Source organism: Oncorhynchus gorbuscha, linkage group LG07, assembly GCF_021184085.1.
Source record: "Oncorhynchus gorbuscha isolate QuinsamMale2020 ecotype Even-year linkage group LG07, OgorEven_v1.0, whole genome shotgun sequence".
Taxonomy (NCBI): Eukaryota; Metazoa; Chordata; class Actinopteri; order Salmoniformes; family Salmonidae; genus Oncorhynchus; species Oncorhynchus gorbuscha.
The window spans coordinates 54,251,108-54,269,355 of NC_060179.1; the positions used below are offsets into that span (position 1 = coordinate 54,251,108).

The 18,248-nt window shown below is 42.8% G+C and overlaps 1 protein-coding gene and 1 long non-coding RNA gene across 2 annotated transcripts in view; one reads left to right on the forward strand and one right to left on the reverse strand.

Annotated features, from left to right (window-relative positions):
• The window catches only part of LOC124040032 (outer mitochondrial transmembrane helix translocase-like), a 135,262-nt gene extending 123,942 nt beyond the window's left edge, over window positions 1-11,320 (forward strand). The window contains 9 exon segments of the mRNA XM_046356741.1: window positions 4,077-4,262; window positions 4,394-4,492; window positions 5,073-5,193; window positions 5,317-5,517; window positions 5,639-5,745; window positions 9,018-9,107; window positions 9,241-9,291; window positions 9,377-9,513; window positions 9,681-11,320. Of these exon segments, the coding sequence (XP_046212697.1) occupies window positions 4,077-4,262; window positions 4,394-4,492; window positions 5,073-5,193; window positions 5,317-5,517; window positions 5,639-5,745; window positions 9,018-9,107; window positions 9,241-9,291; window positions 9,377-9,513; window positions 9,681-9,801 (1,113 nt within the window). The 3' untranslated portion in view covers window positions 9,802-11,320.
• Window positions 11,321-15,693: 4,373 nt separating this feature from the next.
• LOC124040038 lies at window positions 15,694-17,776 on the reverse strand. Its single transcript, XR_006839673.1, has 3 exons — window positions 17,572-17,776; window positions 16,330-16,554; window positions 15,694-16,068 (listed from the first exon to the last, which is right to left on the reverse strand). It is a non-coding gene; the product is annotated as an uncharacterized LOC124040038 (long non-coding RNA).
• Between the last annotated feature and the right edge of the window lie 472 nt (window positions 17,777-18,248).

Here is an 18,248-nt window from a genome sequence, read left to right on the forward strand (position 1 = left end):
GACATATGGCCATGAGGGAATACTAATGCCGTGTTTACATGGTAGTAGGAGGTAGATGGCAAACCGGATGTCATTGTTTTCATTGAGAGCACGACTGTAAATGCCGGCGGTGAATCCAAGTCAGCCGCCACGGTAGACTGGACTTGCCGCCAAAGTTAAAATATTTAACTTCTGCCGTCAGTTGTAGCATAGTTTTCTACCGATGTTGATTTGTACTGATTGTTTACTGAAATCACTATAGCAACACATACATACCGTGTGTTGGCTTGGCTTTGCTGTCACCCCCTTTCTTACATGCTTGATCCGTTATGCCAACAGGTATGATGGTTTTTACGTCCCTCGTCTAAACGCAGTATAACCCTAACCTAGCTTTCAAACGGAAGCATTCTGCCTTAGTTTTCAGCCATTAGCTTCGCCCACTTCTACCTCTTGTGAACTACAATCCGATACTTCAATAATCATTGCTTTCAAAACACATGGCCCTTATCTTTCATCAGCGAGAAAGAATCCTTCAAATAAAAAAACAAACTTACTGTAGCAGTTTTGCATAAATCCATAAAGCAATGGATCCGACAAAACTACACTTCCGCTACAGTTCCAGAGTTACGCTTATACACAGGTGTTCAGAGCATGCTATGGTAGCTAAATTAGCACAGCTGGTCGCATCTTGTCTTGTGTAAACAAGCGCTGAGATATGGCCTTGTGGGAACACTAACCTCCTAAATGTGTTGTAATTTAACTTTTCGTTTTAAGTATTAATTGGGGACTTATTTGTGGGGAGTGTATATTTTTTCTGGGTGATTTGTGATGTTTTATGCCATGACTGTGTTTTTGTATATTTATATATTTATATATATATATATTTATATATATTTATATATATTTATATATATATAAAGGAGGAGACGGAATGCGTCTCCTTCCTGAGATGTATGACGTCTGCGTGGTCCCATGGTATTTATACTTGCGTGCTATTGTTTGCCAGTTGTAAGAGTCTAGATTCGAACCAGTGTGTCTATAGAGATGCAGTGCCTTAGACTGCTGTGCAACTCAGGAGCCTAAATATAAATATATATATTTATATAAATATACTGGTTCGAATCTAGACTCTTACAACTGGCCGTGAATGGGAGTCCCATAGGGCGGCGTACAATTGACCCAGCGTCGTCTGGGTTTGGCCGGTGTAGGCCATAATTGTAAATAAGAATTTGTTCTTAACTGACTTGCCTAGATAATTTAAAGTTTTTTTATATTTTTTTTAATATAGAGATTTGATAAATTGTAATATTTACTTATTTTTTGTTTTTGTTGATATTTTTAACCTTTTATTTAATTAGGCAAGTCGGTTAAGAACAAACTCAAGGGCCGACTGATGTCGAGATGTTGCTTCAATATATCCACATCATTTTCCTACCTCATAATGCCATCTATTTTGTGAAGTACACCAGTCCCTCCTGCAGCAAAGCACCCCCACAACATGATGCTGCCACCCCCGTGCTTCACGGCTGGGATGATGTTCGGCTTGCAAGCATCCCCCCTTTTCTCTCCAAACATAACTATGGTCTTTATGGCCAAACAGTTCTATTTTTGTTTCATCAGGCCAGTGGACATTTCTCCAAAAAGTATGATCTTTGTCCCCATGTGCAGTTGCAAACCGTAGTCTGGCTTTTTTATGGTGGTTTTGGAGGAGTGGCTTCTTCCTTGCTGAGTGGCCCTTATGTCAATATAGGACTCGTTCTACTGTGGATATAGATACTTTTGTACCTGTTTCCTCCAGCATCTTCACAAGGTCCTTTGCTGTTGTTCTGGGATTGATTTTCACTTTTCGCACCAAAGTACGTTCAATCTCTAGGAGACGGAATGCGTCTCCTTCCTGAGATGTATGACGTCTGCGTGGTCCCATGGTATTTATACTTGCGTGCTATTGTTTGTACAGATGAACGTAATAACTTCAGGCATTAGTAAATTGCTCCCAATGATGAACCAGACTTGTGGAGGTCTACAATTCTTTTTCTGAGGTCTTGGCTGATTTATTTAGATTTTCCCATGATGTCAAGCAAAGAGGCACTGTGTTTGAAGGTAGGCCTTGAAATACATCGACAGGTACACCTTCAATTGACTCAAATGATGTCAATTAGCCTATCGGAAGCTTCTAAAGCCATGACATTATTTTCTGGAATTTTCCAAGCTGTTTAAAGGCACAGCCAACTTAGTGTATGTAAACTGTGACCCACTGGAATTGTGATACAGTGAAATAATCTGTCTGTTAAACAACTGTTGGAAAAATTACTTGTGTCATACACAAAGTAGTTGTCCTAACCGACTTGCCAAACCTAGTTCAACAAGAAATGTATGGAGTGGTTGAAAAACAAGTTTAACTGACTCAACTGTATATATAACGTGTACATTTATGTTGTACATAAATAAAAAACTTTGTTTCCAAAGCCGTACCACAAGCGATGCGTTTTAATGTTCAGAACAGGCGTTGAGATCTTAACAAAACACCCACGGTCAGAAGATACTATCATCAGTAGGCAAAAAGGTAGTTGGCGTCTATGAATGAGTTAGGTCAAGCTTTCGATTTTGTAACACGCAAAGTGAAACAGCTAGCTAGCAAGTCGTCTTTTCACAGTTTCAGTTATTGTCAATAGTCTGTATTGTAAAATATTTTTGGGGTAGACTTTTAAAAGGCCCAGAGCAGTCAATATTGATTTTCCTCTGAACAACAATCTAAACGCAACATGTAAAGTGTTGGTCCCATGTTTCATGATCTGAAATAAAACATCCCAGAAATGTTCCATACGCACAGAAAGCTTATTTTTCTGAAATTATGTGTAAACATTTGTTTACATTCCTGTTAGTAAGCATTTCTCCTTTGCCAAGATAATCCATCCACCTGACAGGTGTGGCATATCAAGAAGCTGATTAAACAGCATCATTTCACAGGTGCACCTTGTGCTGCGGTCAAAAAAAGGCCACTCAAATGTGCAGTTTTGTTACACAACACAATACCACAGTTGTATTAAGTTTTGAGGGAGCGTGCAATTGGCATGCTGACTGCTGGAATGTCCACTAAAGCTGTTTTCAGATAATTGAATGTTCATTTCTCTACCATAAGCTGCTGCCAACTTCTTTTTAGAGAATTTTGCAGTACAGCCTCACAACTGCAGACCACATGTCTGGGTGAGGGGTTTTCTGATGTCAATGTTGTGAATAGAGTGCCCCATGGTGGGGTTATGGTTTGGGTAAGCATAAGTTACGGACAACGAAGGCATTTGCATTTTATCGTTGGCAATTTAAATGCATAGAAATACCATGACGATATCCTGAGGCCAATTTTATTTTAAAAAATAAAGCTATCTGTGACCAACAGATGCATATCTGTATTCCCAGTCGTGAAATCCAAATATTAGGGCCTAATGAATTCATTTCAATTGACTGATTTCCCCATATGAACTGTAACTCAGCAAAATCTTTGACATGGTTGCATTTATATTTTTGTTCAGTATATATACACTGAGTATACCAAACATTAGGAACATCTTCCTAATGTTGAGTTGCACCCGTCCCCTCCCTACAAAGTTTACTCTACAAGGTGTTGAAAGCTTTCCACAAGGATTCTGGCCTATGTTGATTCCAATGCTTCCCACAGTTGTGCCAAATTGGCTGGATGTCCTTTGGGTGGTGGACCATTCTTGATGCACACGGGAAACTGTTTAGCGTGAAAAACCCAGCAGCGTTGCAGTTCATGACACACTCATACCGGTGCGCCAGGCACCTACTACCATAACCTGTTCAAAGACACTTAAATATTTTGTCTTGCCCATTCACCCTCTGAATGGCACACATACACAATCCATGTCTCACTTGTCTTTAGGCTTAAAAATCTCCTTAAACCGGTCTCCTCCCCTTCATCTACACTACTAATTCCGTGAAATTGTGAAAATGATGCTAATGCCCTTTTAGTGTTTTGGTTGGATGGAGTTTTGGCCATAGTAGCTACTAGCCAAGCTTTATTGTTCAATTTCAACTGTGATCAAGTTGGGATAATATTTTTTTTTCTCCCCATCCTGCAGAGATCTAAGAAGATGGTGTTGAAGGAGATTCCAACTGAAAGTGTTGCCCGGCCCTTGGGCCGGAATGAAGTTATTGGTTTACTCTTCCGACTGACTATATTTGGTGCAGTCACCTACTTCACCATAAAGTGGATGGTTGACGCCATTGATCCCACAAGGAAACAGAAAATGGAAGCACAGAAACAGGTGAAGTTTTCAAATATAGACAAGTTTGACCTGTTTGATTCTGAGCATCTTCTGTGGATTATGTATCATGTTTGTTGGGACTGTATTGTAATGTGCAAAGGTAGATGGCTATTTACAGTTGGGGTTTTTAGGCAGAGAAACTCATGAAGCAGATTGGTGTGCAGAATGTCAAGCTCTCAGAGTATGAGATGAGCATCGCAGCACATCTGGTGGACCCACTGACCATGCAGGTAAGAGAGCTGCATCAATACACAATTTCTTGAACCCAAAACCTCATGAAAATATTCTACAGAGTATACAAAACATTAAGAAAACCTTCCTAATTTTGAGTACCCCCGCAATTCGTTGATGCATGAAAAAAAGTGTTCCACAGGGATGCTGGCCCATGTTGACTCCAATGTTTCCCACAGTTGTGTCAAGTTGGCTGGATGTCCTTTGGGTGGTGGACTATCCTTGATACACATGGGAAACTGTTGAGTGTGAAAAACCCAGCAGCGTTGCACCTGGCACCTGCTACCATACCCTGTTCAAAGGCACTTAAATCTTTTGCCTTGCCCGTTCACCTTCTGAATGGCACACAATCCATGACACAATCCATGTCACAAGGCATAAAAATCTTTCTTTAAGCTGTTTCGTCCCCTTTATCTACACGGATTGAAGAGGATTTAACAGGTGACATCAATAAGTGATCATAGCTTTCATCTGGATTCACCTGGTCAGTCTGTCATGGAATGAACAGGTGTTCTTAATGTTTTGTACACTGTGTATGTTTATGCCTCACAACTAACCAATGTGATGCTCTCTCTATAGATCACATGGAGTGATATTGCTGGCCTAGATGAGGTCATCACTGAGCTGAAAGACACTGTCATACTTCCCATCCAGAAGAGACACTTGTTTGAGGGATCCAGACTGCTTCAGCCACCAAAAGGTGAGTCTCTTGTTTCATAAAATATTAGCTTATTGAGACCGGTAGTGATAGACACAATGCATATGAAGGTTCAACAGACCGTCAGTCTTTAACACTTCTCGTACCTATTCATTATGATAACAGGTGTGCTGCTGTATGGACCACCTGGCTGTGGAAAGACGCTGATTGCCAAAGCAACTGCTAAGGAAGCTGGCTTCCGCTTCATCAACCTGCAGCCTTCCACCCTTACAGACAAGTGGTATGGAGAGTCCCAGAAACTGGCTGCTGCAGTCTTCTCTTTAGCCATTAAGCTCCAGCCTTCAATCATCTTCATCGATGAAATTGGTAAATGCTCATTTTACCGTTGGTATACAGTACTTTGAAATCTTGTCTGGGTACTTCAGTTAAGCCAGTTTATGTAGTGATCATAACAAACTCCTGTTGGTCCTGTAATTTTCTGTTCCAGATTCTTTCCTGAGAAGCCGTTCCAGCTCTGACCACGAGGCCACAGCCATGATGAAGGCTCAGTTCATGAGCTTGTGGGATGGCCTGGAAACTGATTACAACTGCCAGGTGGGTCCATCATGAATGAAAAAAAAAGTATTTAGTTAGCCACCAATTGTGCAAGTTCTCCCACTTCTCAACTTCAACTATGACAGACAAAATGAGGGGGGAAAATCCAGAAAATCACATTGTAGGATTTTTAATGAATTTATTTTGCAAATTATGGTGGAAAATAAGTATTTGGTCAATAACAAAAGTTTATCTCAATACTTTGTTATATACCCTTTGTTGGCAATGACAGAGGTCAAACGTTTTCTGTAAGTCTTCACAAGGTTTTCACACACTGTCGCTGGTATTTTGGCCCATTCCTCCATGCAGATGTCCTCTAGAGCAGTGATGTTTTGGGGCTGTTGCTGGGCAACACAGACTTTGAACTCCCTCCAAAGATTTTCTATGGGGTTGAGATCTGGAGACTGGCTAGGCCACTCCAGGACCTTGAAATGCTTCTTACGAAGCCACTCCTTCGTTGCCCGGGCAGTGTGTTTGGGATCATTGTCATGCTGAAAGACCAGCCACGTTTCATCTTCAATGCCCTTGCTAATGGAAGGTTTTCACTCAAAATCTCACGATACATGGCCTCATTCACTCTTTCCTTTACACGGATCAGTCGTCCTGGTCCCTTTGCAGAAAAACAGCCCCAAAGCATGATGTTTCCACCCCCATGCTTCACAGTAGGTATGGTGTTCTTTGGATGCAACTCAGCATTCTTTGTCCTCCAAACATGACGAGTTGAGTTTTTAAGCAGGGGGACACGTCTGGCACTACAGGATTTGAGTCCCTGGCGGCATAGTGTGTTACTGATGGTAGGCTTTGTTACTTTGGTCCCAGCTCTCTGCAGGTCATTCACTAGGTCCCCCCATGTGTTTCTGGGATTTTTGCTCACCGTTCATGTGATCATTTTGACCCCACGGGGTGAGATCTTGCGTGGAGCCCCAGATCGAGGGAGATTATCAGTGGTCTTGTATGTCTTCCATTTCCTAATAATTGCTCCCACAGTTGATTTCTTCAAACCAAGCTGCTTACCTATTGCAGATTCAGTCTTCCCAGCCTGGTGCAGGTCTACAATTTGGTTTCTGGTGTCCTTTGACAGCTCTTTGGTCTTGGCCATAGTGGAGTTTGGAGTGTGACTGTTTGAGGTTGTGGACAGGTGTCTTTTATACTGATAACAAGTTCAAACAGGTGCCATTAATACAGGTAACGAGTGGAGGACAGAGGAGCCTCTTAAAGAAGTTGTTACAGGTCTGTGAGAGACAGAAATCTTGCTTGATTGTAGTTGACCAAATACTTATTTTCCACCATAATTTGCAAATAAATTTATTAAAAATCCTACAATGTAATTTTCTGGATTTTTTTTCTCATTTTGTCTGTCATAGTTGAAATGTACCTATGATGAAAATTACAGGCCTCATCTTTTTAAGTGGGAGAACTTGCACAATTGGTGGGTGACTAAATACTTTTCTGCCCCACTGTACAAGGATCACGTGACACCTGTCTGGTTAAATCTGTTTCTCACTTACATTTACATTACATTTACATTTAAGTCATTTAGCAGACGCTCTTATCCAGAGCGACTTACAAATTGGTGCATTCACCTTATGACATCCAGTAGAACAGTCACTTTACAATAGTGCATCTAAATCTTAAAGGGGTGGGGGGTGAGAAGGATTACTTATCCTATCCTAGATATTCCTTAAAGAGGTGGGGTTTCAGGTGTCTCCGGAAGGTGGTGATTGACTCCGCTGTCCTGGCTTCGTGAGGGAGTTTGTTCCACCATTGGGGGGCCAGAGCAGCGAACAGTTTTGACTGGGCTGAGCGGGAACTGTACTTCCTCAGTGGTAGGGAGGCGAGCAGGCCAGAGGTGGATGAACGCAGTGCCCTTGTTTGGGTGTAGGGCCTGATCAGAGCCTGGAGGTACTGAGGTGCCGTTCCCCTCACAGCTCCGTAGGCAAGCACCATGGTCTTGTAGCGGATGCGAGCTTCAACTGGAAGCCAGTGGAGAGAGCGGAGGAGCGGGGTGACGTGAGAGAACTTGGGAAGGTTGAACACCAGACGGGCTGCGGCGTTCTGGATGAGTTGTAGGGGTTTAATGGCACAGGCAGGGAGCCCAGCCAACAGCGAGTTGCAGTAATCCAGACGGGAGATGACAAGTGCCTGGATTAGGACCTGCGCCGCTTCCAGTGTGAGGCAGGGTCGTACTCTGCGGAAGTTGTAGAGCATGAACCTACAGGAACGGGCCACCGCCTTGATGTTAGTTGATAACGGCAGGGTGTTGTCCAGGATCACGCCAAGGTTCTTAGCGCTCTGGGAGGAGGACACAATGGAGTTGTCAACCGTGATGGCGAGATCATGGAACGGGCAGTCCTTCCCCGGGAGGAAGAGCAGCTCCGTCTTGCCGAGGTTCAGCTTGAGGTGGTGATCCGTTATCCACACTGATATGTCTGCCAGACATGCAGAGATGTGATTCGCCACCTGGTCATCAGAAGGGGGAAAGGAGAAGATTAATTGTGTGTCGTCTGCATAGCAATGATAGAAGAGACCATGTGAGGTTATGACAGAGCCAAGTGACTTGGTGTATAGCGAGAATAGGAGAGGGCCTAGAACAGAGCCCTGGGGGACACCAGTGGTGAGAGCGCGTGGTGAGGAGACAGATTCTCGCCACGCCACCTGGTAGGAGCGACCTGTCAGGTAGGACGCAATCCAAGCGTGGGCCGCACCGGAGATGCCCAACTCGGAGAGGGTGGAGAGGAGGATCTGATGGTTCACAGTATCGAAGGCAGCCGATAGGTCTAGAAGGATGAGAGCAGAGGAGAGAGAGTTAGCTTTAGCAGTGCGGAGCGCCTCCGTGATACAGAGAAGAGCAGTCTCAGTTGAATGACTAGTCTTGAAACCTGACTGATTTGGATCAAGAAGGTCATTCAGAGAGAGATAGCGGGAGAGCTGGCCAAGGACGGCACGTTCAAGAGTTTTGGAGAGAAAAGAAAGAAGGGATACTGGTCTGTAGTTGTTGACATCGGAGGGATCGAGTGTAGGTTTTTTCAGAAGGGGTGCAACTCTCGCTCTCTTGAAGACGGAAGGGACGTAGCCAGCGGTCAGGGATGAGTTGATGAGCGAGGTGAGGTAAGGGAGAAGGTCTCCGGAAATGGTCTGGAGAAGAGCGGAGGGGATAGGGTCAAGCGGGCAGGTTGTTGGGCCGGCCGTCACAAGACGCGAGATTTCATCTGGAGAGAGAGGGGAGAAAGAGGTCAGAGCACACACTTGCCTCTCACCTTTTCCACATGCAGGTCATCATTATGGGGGCCACTAACCGTCCACAGGATCTCGACTCTGCCATTCTGAGGAGAATGCCCACAAGATTTCACATTAATCAGCCTGTGAGTATATTCACAAACTGTACACATGTTTATCAGTACTATGAATATGTTCTATGATATGATTATGCAGTACTATATGAGATTACCTAAAAATGTATTTAATTCCTGCTAAAAAAGTATTGTTTTCTTGCAGAATGTCAGGCAGAGGGAAGAAATCTTGAAACTCATATTGGACAATGAAAATGTAAGTTCTACGTCTTAGTCATGCTAATTAAGTTGTGCTTTTTGGCAGTGTGTGTTTTCACTAAACTTCCCCATGCAATTCCCAGGTTGAACCCACTGTTGACTTTGTTGAGATAGCGAAGGAGACTGATGGATTCTCAGGGAGTGACCTCCGAGAGTTGTGTAGGGACGCTGCTCTGCTCTGCGTGCGGGACTTTGTCCATAACACCCATGCCAATGACAGGTACCACACCCCTTTTTGAGCCCTTCCTCGAGGACCATTACCTGTCTTACATTGGCGCTTATATATGAGCATTCGTGGTGATTAGAGATGTCACACAATTACAGTGCCTTCTGCAGTTACCAGCAATATACTGACCATTTTATTTGTCTCCTGGCTCCCTCCTCCAGTCTAGAAGAGGACTGCATCCGGTCCATCCAGCAGCAAGACATGCAGAGGGCCATCCAGAAGATGAGGAAGTCCAAGTCTGCAGGGGGACAGAGCGTACTGATGCATGCTGCTATGGATTGAGACTCGATGTGCAAAAGAGAACTATTAAGCCTCTGGATATGTTTTCCTTATGTATAAAGAGTATTGATTGAAACCATGAAGAGATGCACACAATGTAATGTCTATCATAGTATCATTTTTACTTCAACAATTAATTTAGAACATTTGGTTCATTGCATTGATATTAAATATTTTGGTCAAAATGCAATTTATTATCTTGGGAGTTACATGATACTTGTGTTGGTGTTAGTTTCTTATCCATATCTGCTCAACCGAGGTCTCACCGACGCATGCTCTCAGACTGCAAAATATGAGCACAGCTTTGGATCCGTTCAGGTTTGACAATACACATGCTCGTCCTTATTACACACACAGCAATATTGACTTAGCCTTGGGCCTTTCACCTTCCATTTTTATCTGAACATGAAATGTTTCTTTTGGTACTGTATATTTAGAATTATTATTCTTTTTTCAGGAAAGCTGTTAATCAAACTAGCTTGTGTAACATCTGTAATAAAATGTGCTACTTTTAGTAGGCACTGTCATCCTTTGACTATTAGCTAAATGTTATACAATGAGTGGTTCTCGGATGTCTGAATTATATGCGTTAGATCATACATTTTATCATGCATGATAAAAGTTTCTATATCAGAAAGAGCAATTCAACTTTTCACCGAAAGTGAATTATCGCTGTGGATGTTGTGAAGAGAACACGATGCAATGATGCTTGGGGTAAAGATTAGTGTCATGGCCTTCCATTTCCTTCTTTTAAATACATAGGGGTAGGTTAGAGCTGTAATATCGTGAGCTGCTAATGTTAAGGTATTTATTCATTTATTATTCAAGTTTCATTTTGTTTTTAAAACTTCAATAGATCAGGAAACCTGTGTGACGGGTTGTGTGTCTGTTGTGCTTTCAGGTCCTTTGTATGTCCCCTTGTCAGTCCAGGTTTCATTAACAGTAGAATATAGAAACTGCTTGTGAATACTTCCTGTGCCGTTTGTCTCTTATGCTGCATTCATGTGCTAGTCGGAACTAGGAAACTCGGAAATGACAGACTTGCTAACTGGTTGTAGTTCTATACGTGCCGCCTTCAACCAGTTAGCAAGTCGGAAATGTCAACTAGTGTCTGACTAGTACGTGAACACAGCATTATAGTTTCTGTTTATCTCTTATGATGACCAGGATGCTTAATTGTTGGGTGATTGATTATTTATTCATGACGAACTTCTAGTATCTCCCACAAGCAACAGCCATTCGAACTTGTAAATCTATTGAATGTGTGATTGCCAATTCATAGTTTACTTGAATGACAAGTTCTGTGGACATATAGTTTTGGGGATTGGTGTTTATTTTTTAAACTTTTTTTTCGATAAAATATGCTTGCTTTTTTCTTTTAAATAATGGTATTGTTGATAATCTCCTGATTGTGACTAATATGTTAATTGAATAATATTTTTTCAGTTAACAAATCGGCCAATGTGCTTCGTTTGTATTACCCTGCATTCTGGTGTCTGCTAAAATATATTACACAAATACATCTTTTGATGCCATGTCATTTATTTGCTTGACATTTCCTATACTCTGAAAAGTATTCTGAAATATAAAAAGGTAAATACAGTCGAAGAACATGAGTTAATATGGCATCACTTGATATAGGTATAACTTCATTCCATTATACAAAGGTAGTTAAAACCCCTTCCACTCACATACCACAAACTTCTTGGTCACTCATCAATGGAATTACATCATTTGTCTTCTCACATCTTAAAAAACATCTATCATTAAACGTTTTAAGTTACTACCTTGGCTGTTCAGATGCATAGATGGGTAACAAAAGTGATCTGTTAATAAAATATTCATATTGACTTCAACTTAGGTGCTTACAGATTCCCTTTGACCCACTCATAAAACTAAACGATATACAGTTAAATGTTTTTAAAGCTATCAGGCATGTATTCCATTTATGCCTAGATTTCTACAGTACTTGTTTGAAAATGAGAATATAAAATAGGAAGGAGTGAGCCCTTGAGGGCCAGCAGCACCTGCACCCACTGGAGGTGCAGCTACAGGACATACAGAAGAAGAAAAAAAACTGCCATGAGGGTGAGGTCAAATCAGGTGTTAACTACTCAACATGAAGAGTCAGCAGTTAAGTCTCCTCAAGATTGTACGTATCAAACCCCAAAAACATGCATACGAGAAGGATTTGTTACCTTGGTAATGCTGACGGTGGGCGGCATCTTGGCGTCGCTCAGTGCCAAGTCAAGCTTGTTCTCTGGCACAAAGAGCTCATTAACTTCCTCTGTCACACTAGTTGGCACAATGTTAAGTGACTGTCCCACTGGATGTCATAAGGTGAATGCACCAATTTGTAAGTCGCTCTGGATAAGTCTGCTAAATGACTTAAATGTAAATGTAAATGTAATACAAAACAAAGGGATCAATATGCTAGTACATTAACAAGTTCACACTGTTCAAAGGAGCCTGAAAATACGCATTTGAATCATTTTGTCCAATGACTAGGGCATTTTCGTCATGGTAGATAGGGCAGTACCAGTAATTGGAAAATACTGAATTAGCTACACCACAGACAGACGAGGCCCAACAAGGTCTCAGGGACCATAGATAGACAGTCCTATTACTTCAGCAGCTCGACCACCTGCTGGATGCACTCAATCACTGAGATCTCTCCGGTCTTCAGCACAAGCTCAGGTAACTCAGGCTTCTCCAAGGGTGAATCGATGCCCTTAAAGCCTAAGGGGAGAGGATTAGGATACCTGTTCAGGACCTTGTCAATAATCGACACCTCTTTAGTGCTGTAGCTGTACATTCTATGACCCACTCTCTTTGCTTGTTTAATAGCATAGCATGTAAAGTGGTAGACTTTAAAGCCATATGATCTTTACTGTTAAATGTAGCTCTGTAATGTAATGTAAAAGAGAACTGGAACACTAGAGGGCAGAGTCAGTCAATCAATCAATTACATTTATTTATAAAGTCCTATTTACATCAGCCAATATCACAAAGTGCTACACAGAAACCCAGCCTAAGACCCCAAACAGCAAGCAATGCAGATGTAGAAACACTGTGGCTAGGAAAAACTCCCTAGAAAATCAGGAATCTAGGAAAAAACCTAGAGAGGAAGCAGGCTCTGAGGGGTGGCAAATCCTCTTCTGGCTGTGCCGGTTTGAGATTATAACAGTACATGGCCAAGATCTTCAAACGTTCATAGATGACCAGCAGGGTCAAATAATAATAATCACAGTGGTTGTAGAGGGTGCAACAGGTCAGCAACTCAGGAGTAAATGTCAGTTGGCTTTTCATAGCCGAGCATTCAAAGTTAGAGACAGCAGGTGCGGTAGAGAGAGTGGAAAACAGCAGGTAGCATATCCAGTGAACAAGTCAAGTTCCATAGCAGCAGGCAGAACAGTTGAAACTGGAGCAGGAGCTTGACCAGGTGGACTGGGGACAGCAAGGAGTCATCAGGCCAGGTAGTCCTGAGGTATGGTCCAAGGGCTCAGGTCCTCCGGGTGGGGAGGGAAAGGGAGAGAGAGAATTAGAGGGAGCATTCTTAAATTCACACAGGACCCCGGATAAGACAGGAGAAATACTCTAGACATAACAGACTTGACCCTAGCCCCCCGACACAAACTATTACAGCATAAATACTGGAGGCTGAGACAGGAGGGGTCGGGAGACACTGTGGCCCTGTCCGACAATACCCCTGAACAGTGCCAACCAGGCAGGATAACCCCACCCACTTTGCCAAAGCATGGCCCCCACACCACTAAAGGGATATCTTCAACCACCAACTTACTACCTGAGACAAGGCTGAGTATAGCCCACGAATATCTCCCCCACGGCATGAACCCGAGGGGGGCGCCAAACCCAGACAGGAAGATCACGTCAGTGACTCAACCCACTCAAGTGACGTACACCTCCTAGAGATGGGATGGAAGAGCACCAGTAAATCCCGGTTGAGAGAGGGGAAACGAGACAGCAAGTGCGGTTCGTTGCGCCAGCGTCTTTCCGTTCACCTTCACACCCCTGGGCCAGACTACAACCAATCATAGGACCTGCTGTAGGAGAAATCCCTGCCTCCAGCTGTTTGCTTAGAAATTCTAGGGACAATAAGGAGGCCTGCGTCTGGTGACCGTAGCGTACGTGTAGGTATTTACGGCAGGACCAAATCGGAGAGATAGGTAGGAGCAAGCCCATGTAATGTTTTGTAGGTTAGCAGTAAAACCTTGAAATCAGCCAGAGCCTTAACAGGAAGCTAGTGTAGTGAGGCTAGCACTGGAGTAATATGATCACATTTTTGTTGGTTCTAGTCAAGAGTCTATAGCAGCCATGTTTAGCACTAACTGTAGTTTATTTATTATGTTCAACATAGGAGGGCCAAGCACAGGAAGCAGCTCTTTCAGTAGTTTAGTTGGAATAGGGTCCAGTATGCAGCTTGAAGGTTTAGAGGCCATTACTATTTTCATGAATGTGTCAAGGGATATGGTATTAAAAACCTTGAGTGTCTCCTTTTATCCTAGGTCCTGGCAGAGTTGTACAGACTCTGGACAACTGAGCTTTGGAGAAATACGCAGATTTAAAGAGGAGTCCGCAATTTGCTTTCTAATGATCATGATCTTTATATCAAAGAAGTTAATGAATTTATCACTGCTGAAGTGAAAGCCATCCTCTCTTGGGGAATGCATTTTAGTTAGCGTTGTGACAGTATCCAAAATACATTTTGGATTATTCTAATTCTTCTCAATCATGTTGGAAAAATAGGATGATCGAACAGCAGTGAGGGCTCTTCGATATTGCATGATACTGTCTTTCCAAGCTAGTCGGAAGACTTCCAGTTTGGTGGAGCGCCATTTCCGTTCCAATTTTCTGGAAGCTTGCTTCAGGGCTCGGGTATTTTACTGTATACCAGGGAGCTAGTTTCTTATGACAAATGTTTTTCGTTTTTTGGGGTGCGACTGCATCTAGGGTATTACACAAGGTTAAATTTAGTTCCTCGGTTAGGTGGTTAACTGACTTTTGTACTCCGACATTCTTGGGTAGGTGGAGGGAGTCTAGGAATCTTTGGGTTGTCTGGTAATTTATAGTACGGCTTTTGAGGATCCTTGGTTGGGGTCTAAGGAGATTATTTGTTGCAATTGTAAATTTAATAATTTCAGGTCCGATAGTCCAGGATTATGAGGAAAAACATTAAGATCCACAATATTTATTCCACGGGTCAAAATTAGGTCCAGAGTATGACTGAAAAAAAAAACCCACTGAGTCAATAATGGCTCCGAAAGCCTTTTGGAGTGGGTCTCTGGACTTTTCCATGTGAATGTTAAAGTCACCAAATGTGTGAATATTATCTGCCATGACTACAAGGTCCTATAGGAATTCAGGGAACTGGAGCCATAAAGTGTTTGAGTAGGCTGCATATATTTCATGCCTTAGAAGCTCAAAAAAATAAAACGCAGTAATTTTTTACATTTGATTGAAATTTGCTATTGTAAATGTTAGCAACACCTCCCCATTTGCGGGATGCGCAGGGGATATGATCACTAGTGTAACCAGGAGGTGAGGCCTCATAACACAGTAAATGACGCCATTCCTCATTTACAGCGATGTTTCAGTCTAGGCCAATCACATCAAGATGATAATTAGCTCATTGTCTATACTGCCTTGGAAGTGAGGGATCTAACATTAAGTAGCCCTATTTTGAGATGGGCGATATCACAATCTATTTCAATAATGACAGGGATGGAGGAGGTCTTTATTCCAGTGAGATTGCTAAAGCGAACACCGCCATGTTTAGTTTTGCCCAACCTAGGTCGAGGCACAGACACGGTCTCAACGGGGATAGCTGAGCTGACTACACTGGCTGTGCTAGTGGCAGACTCCAACAAGCTGGCAAGGCTGGCTAACAGCCTGTAGCCTGGCCTCCACCCTATCTCATTGTGTAGCTAGAGCCCTGTCTATGTTCATAGTTAAGATGAGAGTACCCCTCCAGCTAGGATGGAGTCCGTCACTCTTCAGCAGGCCATGCTTGGTTCTGTTTGTGAGCGAGTCCCAGAAAGAGGGCCAATTATTTACAAATTCTATATTTTGGGAGGGGCAGAAAACATTTTTCTACCAGTGATTGTTGTGAGATTGCTGTAGAGCTCATCACTTCCCCTAACCTGGAGGGGGCCAGAGACAATTACTTGATGCCGACATCTTTCTAGCAATGAACACCTCGAAGAACGACAGCCCAGAGCAACCATGGATCTTCCTGGCTTCATCTCGGTCCTACGCACAGGAGGAAGAGACTGGGTAGCAAAAATCAACAGGATTGGTATCTTGATTTTACTTCTATAACAAAAACCGGTTTTCAAAACCAGATAGTAACAGAAGTGAATGCAGAGACACAGTATAGCAGCTATACAAGCCAGAGCTCAGATCCATCACAGTGGATGATTTAGAGATGGCCCTTTGATAAGTTTCCAACTAAGTATCTCATATCAAGTGCGAATTGAACAGTCCGTCTGTTTATCCGTTTCACTCACTCACCTTAGTGAATGGAGTAATGAAGCTGGTGACGCAGGATCAATCCTGCGTCTGCAAACAGCTTGGCCACCTCAGCAATGTGCCCGATGTTCTCCCTGTCCACAGAGGTGAAGCCTACGTTACTATCCAGTCCCTGTCGGATGTTATCCCCGTCCAAGGAGTAGCAGGGAACGCCAAGTACTCGTCCAGGGCAACGCCGACGGTTTTCTTTCCAGCACCTGACAAACCCTTAGTACACAATAACATAGTCAATATTGACAACACATCCATTATCCAACAGGGCTTATGTGAAACTCTGTAGTGTAGTATTGGAGAGAGGGTTTTCTTTGCTTACCTGTGCATCAAGTCATTCCCAAGACAAGTATACCTTCACATACGTTTTAATTTCCAAGCAGAGCAATATGTCCGTCTTTGTCTAGCTTTGATAAGAGAAACTAGAGAACAGCAATTGATTGTTCCTTTGGAAAGGGCCCTGTGCATAAATGAGAAGGTGGTGGGAGAATGCAAGTGGCGAGTGACATCTGATAAATGTCTTATGATCCATCTATAAGCTTTATGTACGTGAAATAGCTGAAAGGAGCCATGCACAGTGAGCTGCACTACTCTGGACTCTCCTGTACAGCTGGCTACTATTACTCTGAATGCAATGGGAAGGATAGTAAAGAGTTTACAGCTCATTGGGTCCTTGTTAGAAGTTTTTTTTAAAGGGATCCGACTACTGACCACCAGGCAGAGACTAGAATGACATAGATAACCCAAACCCAGGGAAGCTTTAATTGGATAGAATGGGAGTCTTTCAGATCTGGAAATAACAAGGTACACTAATGTCGCTCCAGCAGAGGGACAGGGGGAAAACAAAAAGGCCTATTCATTCATACATTCCTGCAACCCCTCACACACAGGCCTGGCTGTGCTTCTCCCAGGTCTGCCCAGAATGAGCTTCATTCATTTGGCCCATGGGCTCAGTGACTCCCGTAGTACATAGCGGCTTACTGATACCGTTAGACACAACTTCTCAATGAGCCCTTGTTAGGGACATGGATAAGCTTAATCAGAATTGGTCCAACTGGCACAACTTTGGGCACTGTTTAGCAGCCATAACCCAGATCCAGGTGTGTAGCCTAGATACCTGTCACTAAATATTCCACAACCTGTAATAGCACACATCTCAGCTATTTAAAACAGTTAAACACATCATACACTATCATATCATATAGTAAACCATAATACATTATATACAATAACCTTCATTATGTTGATATTATATAGAACAGTCTCAATTCGTCAGAGTGGACTCTGCAAGGTGTCGAAAGCGTTCCACAGTGATGCTGGCCCATGTTGACTCCAAATGCTTCCCACAGTTGTGTCAAGCTGACTGAATGTCTTTTGGGTGATGAACCATTCTTGATACACACAGGAAACTGTTGGATATGAAAAACACAGCAGCATTGTAGTTCTTGACACAAACTGGTGCTCCTGGCACTTACTACCATACCCCATTCAAAGCCACAAATCTTTTGTCTTGCCTTTTCACCCTCTGAATGGCACACATACACAATCCATGTCTCAATTGTCTCAAGGCTTAAAAATCTTTCTTAAACCCGTCTCCTCCCCTCCAATCCACTGTTTGAAGTGGATTTAAGAAGTGACAACAATATGGGATCATAGTTTTCATGTCATGGAAAGCACAGATCTTAATGTTTTGTACACCCAGTGTATAACACAGGTGGCATATTATTTCATGTGGATGTTTAATATTCTTGTCGTTATTCAAAATGAATTCCAAGAATCAGTTTGCATGGCAGTGATTTCCAGACAGGCAAGTGTTGAGTCAATCCACAGGTCTACTGAACCACCCAACGCTGATTTGTGGCAGAAACTGGGTCACTTTCTTGTGTAGGCTACTGTAACTAAAATCTCAG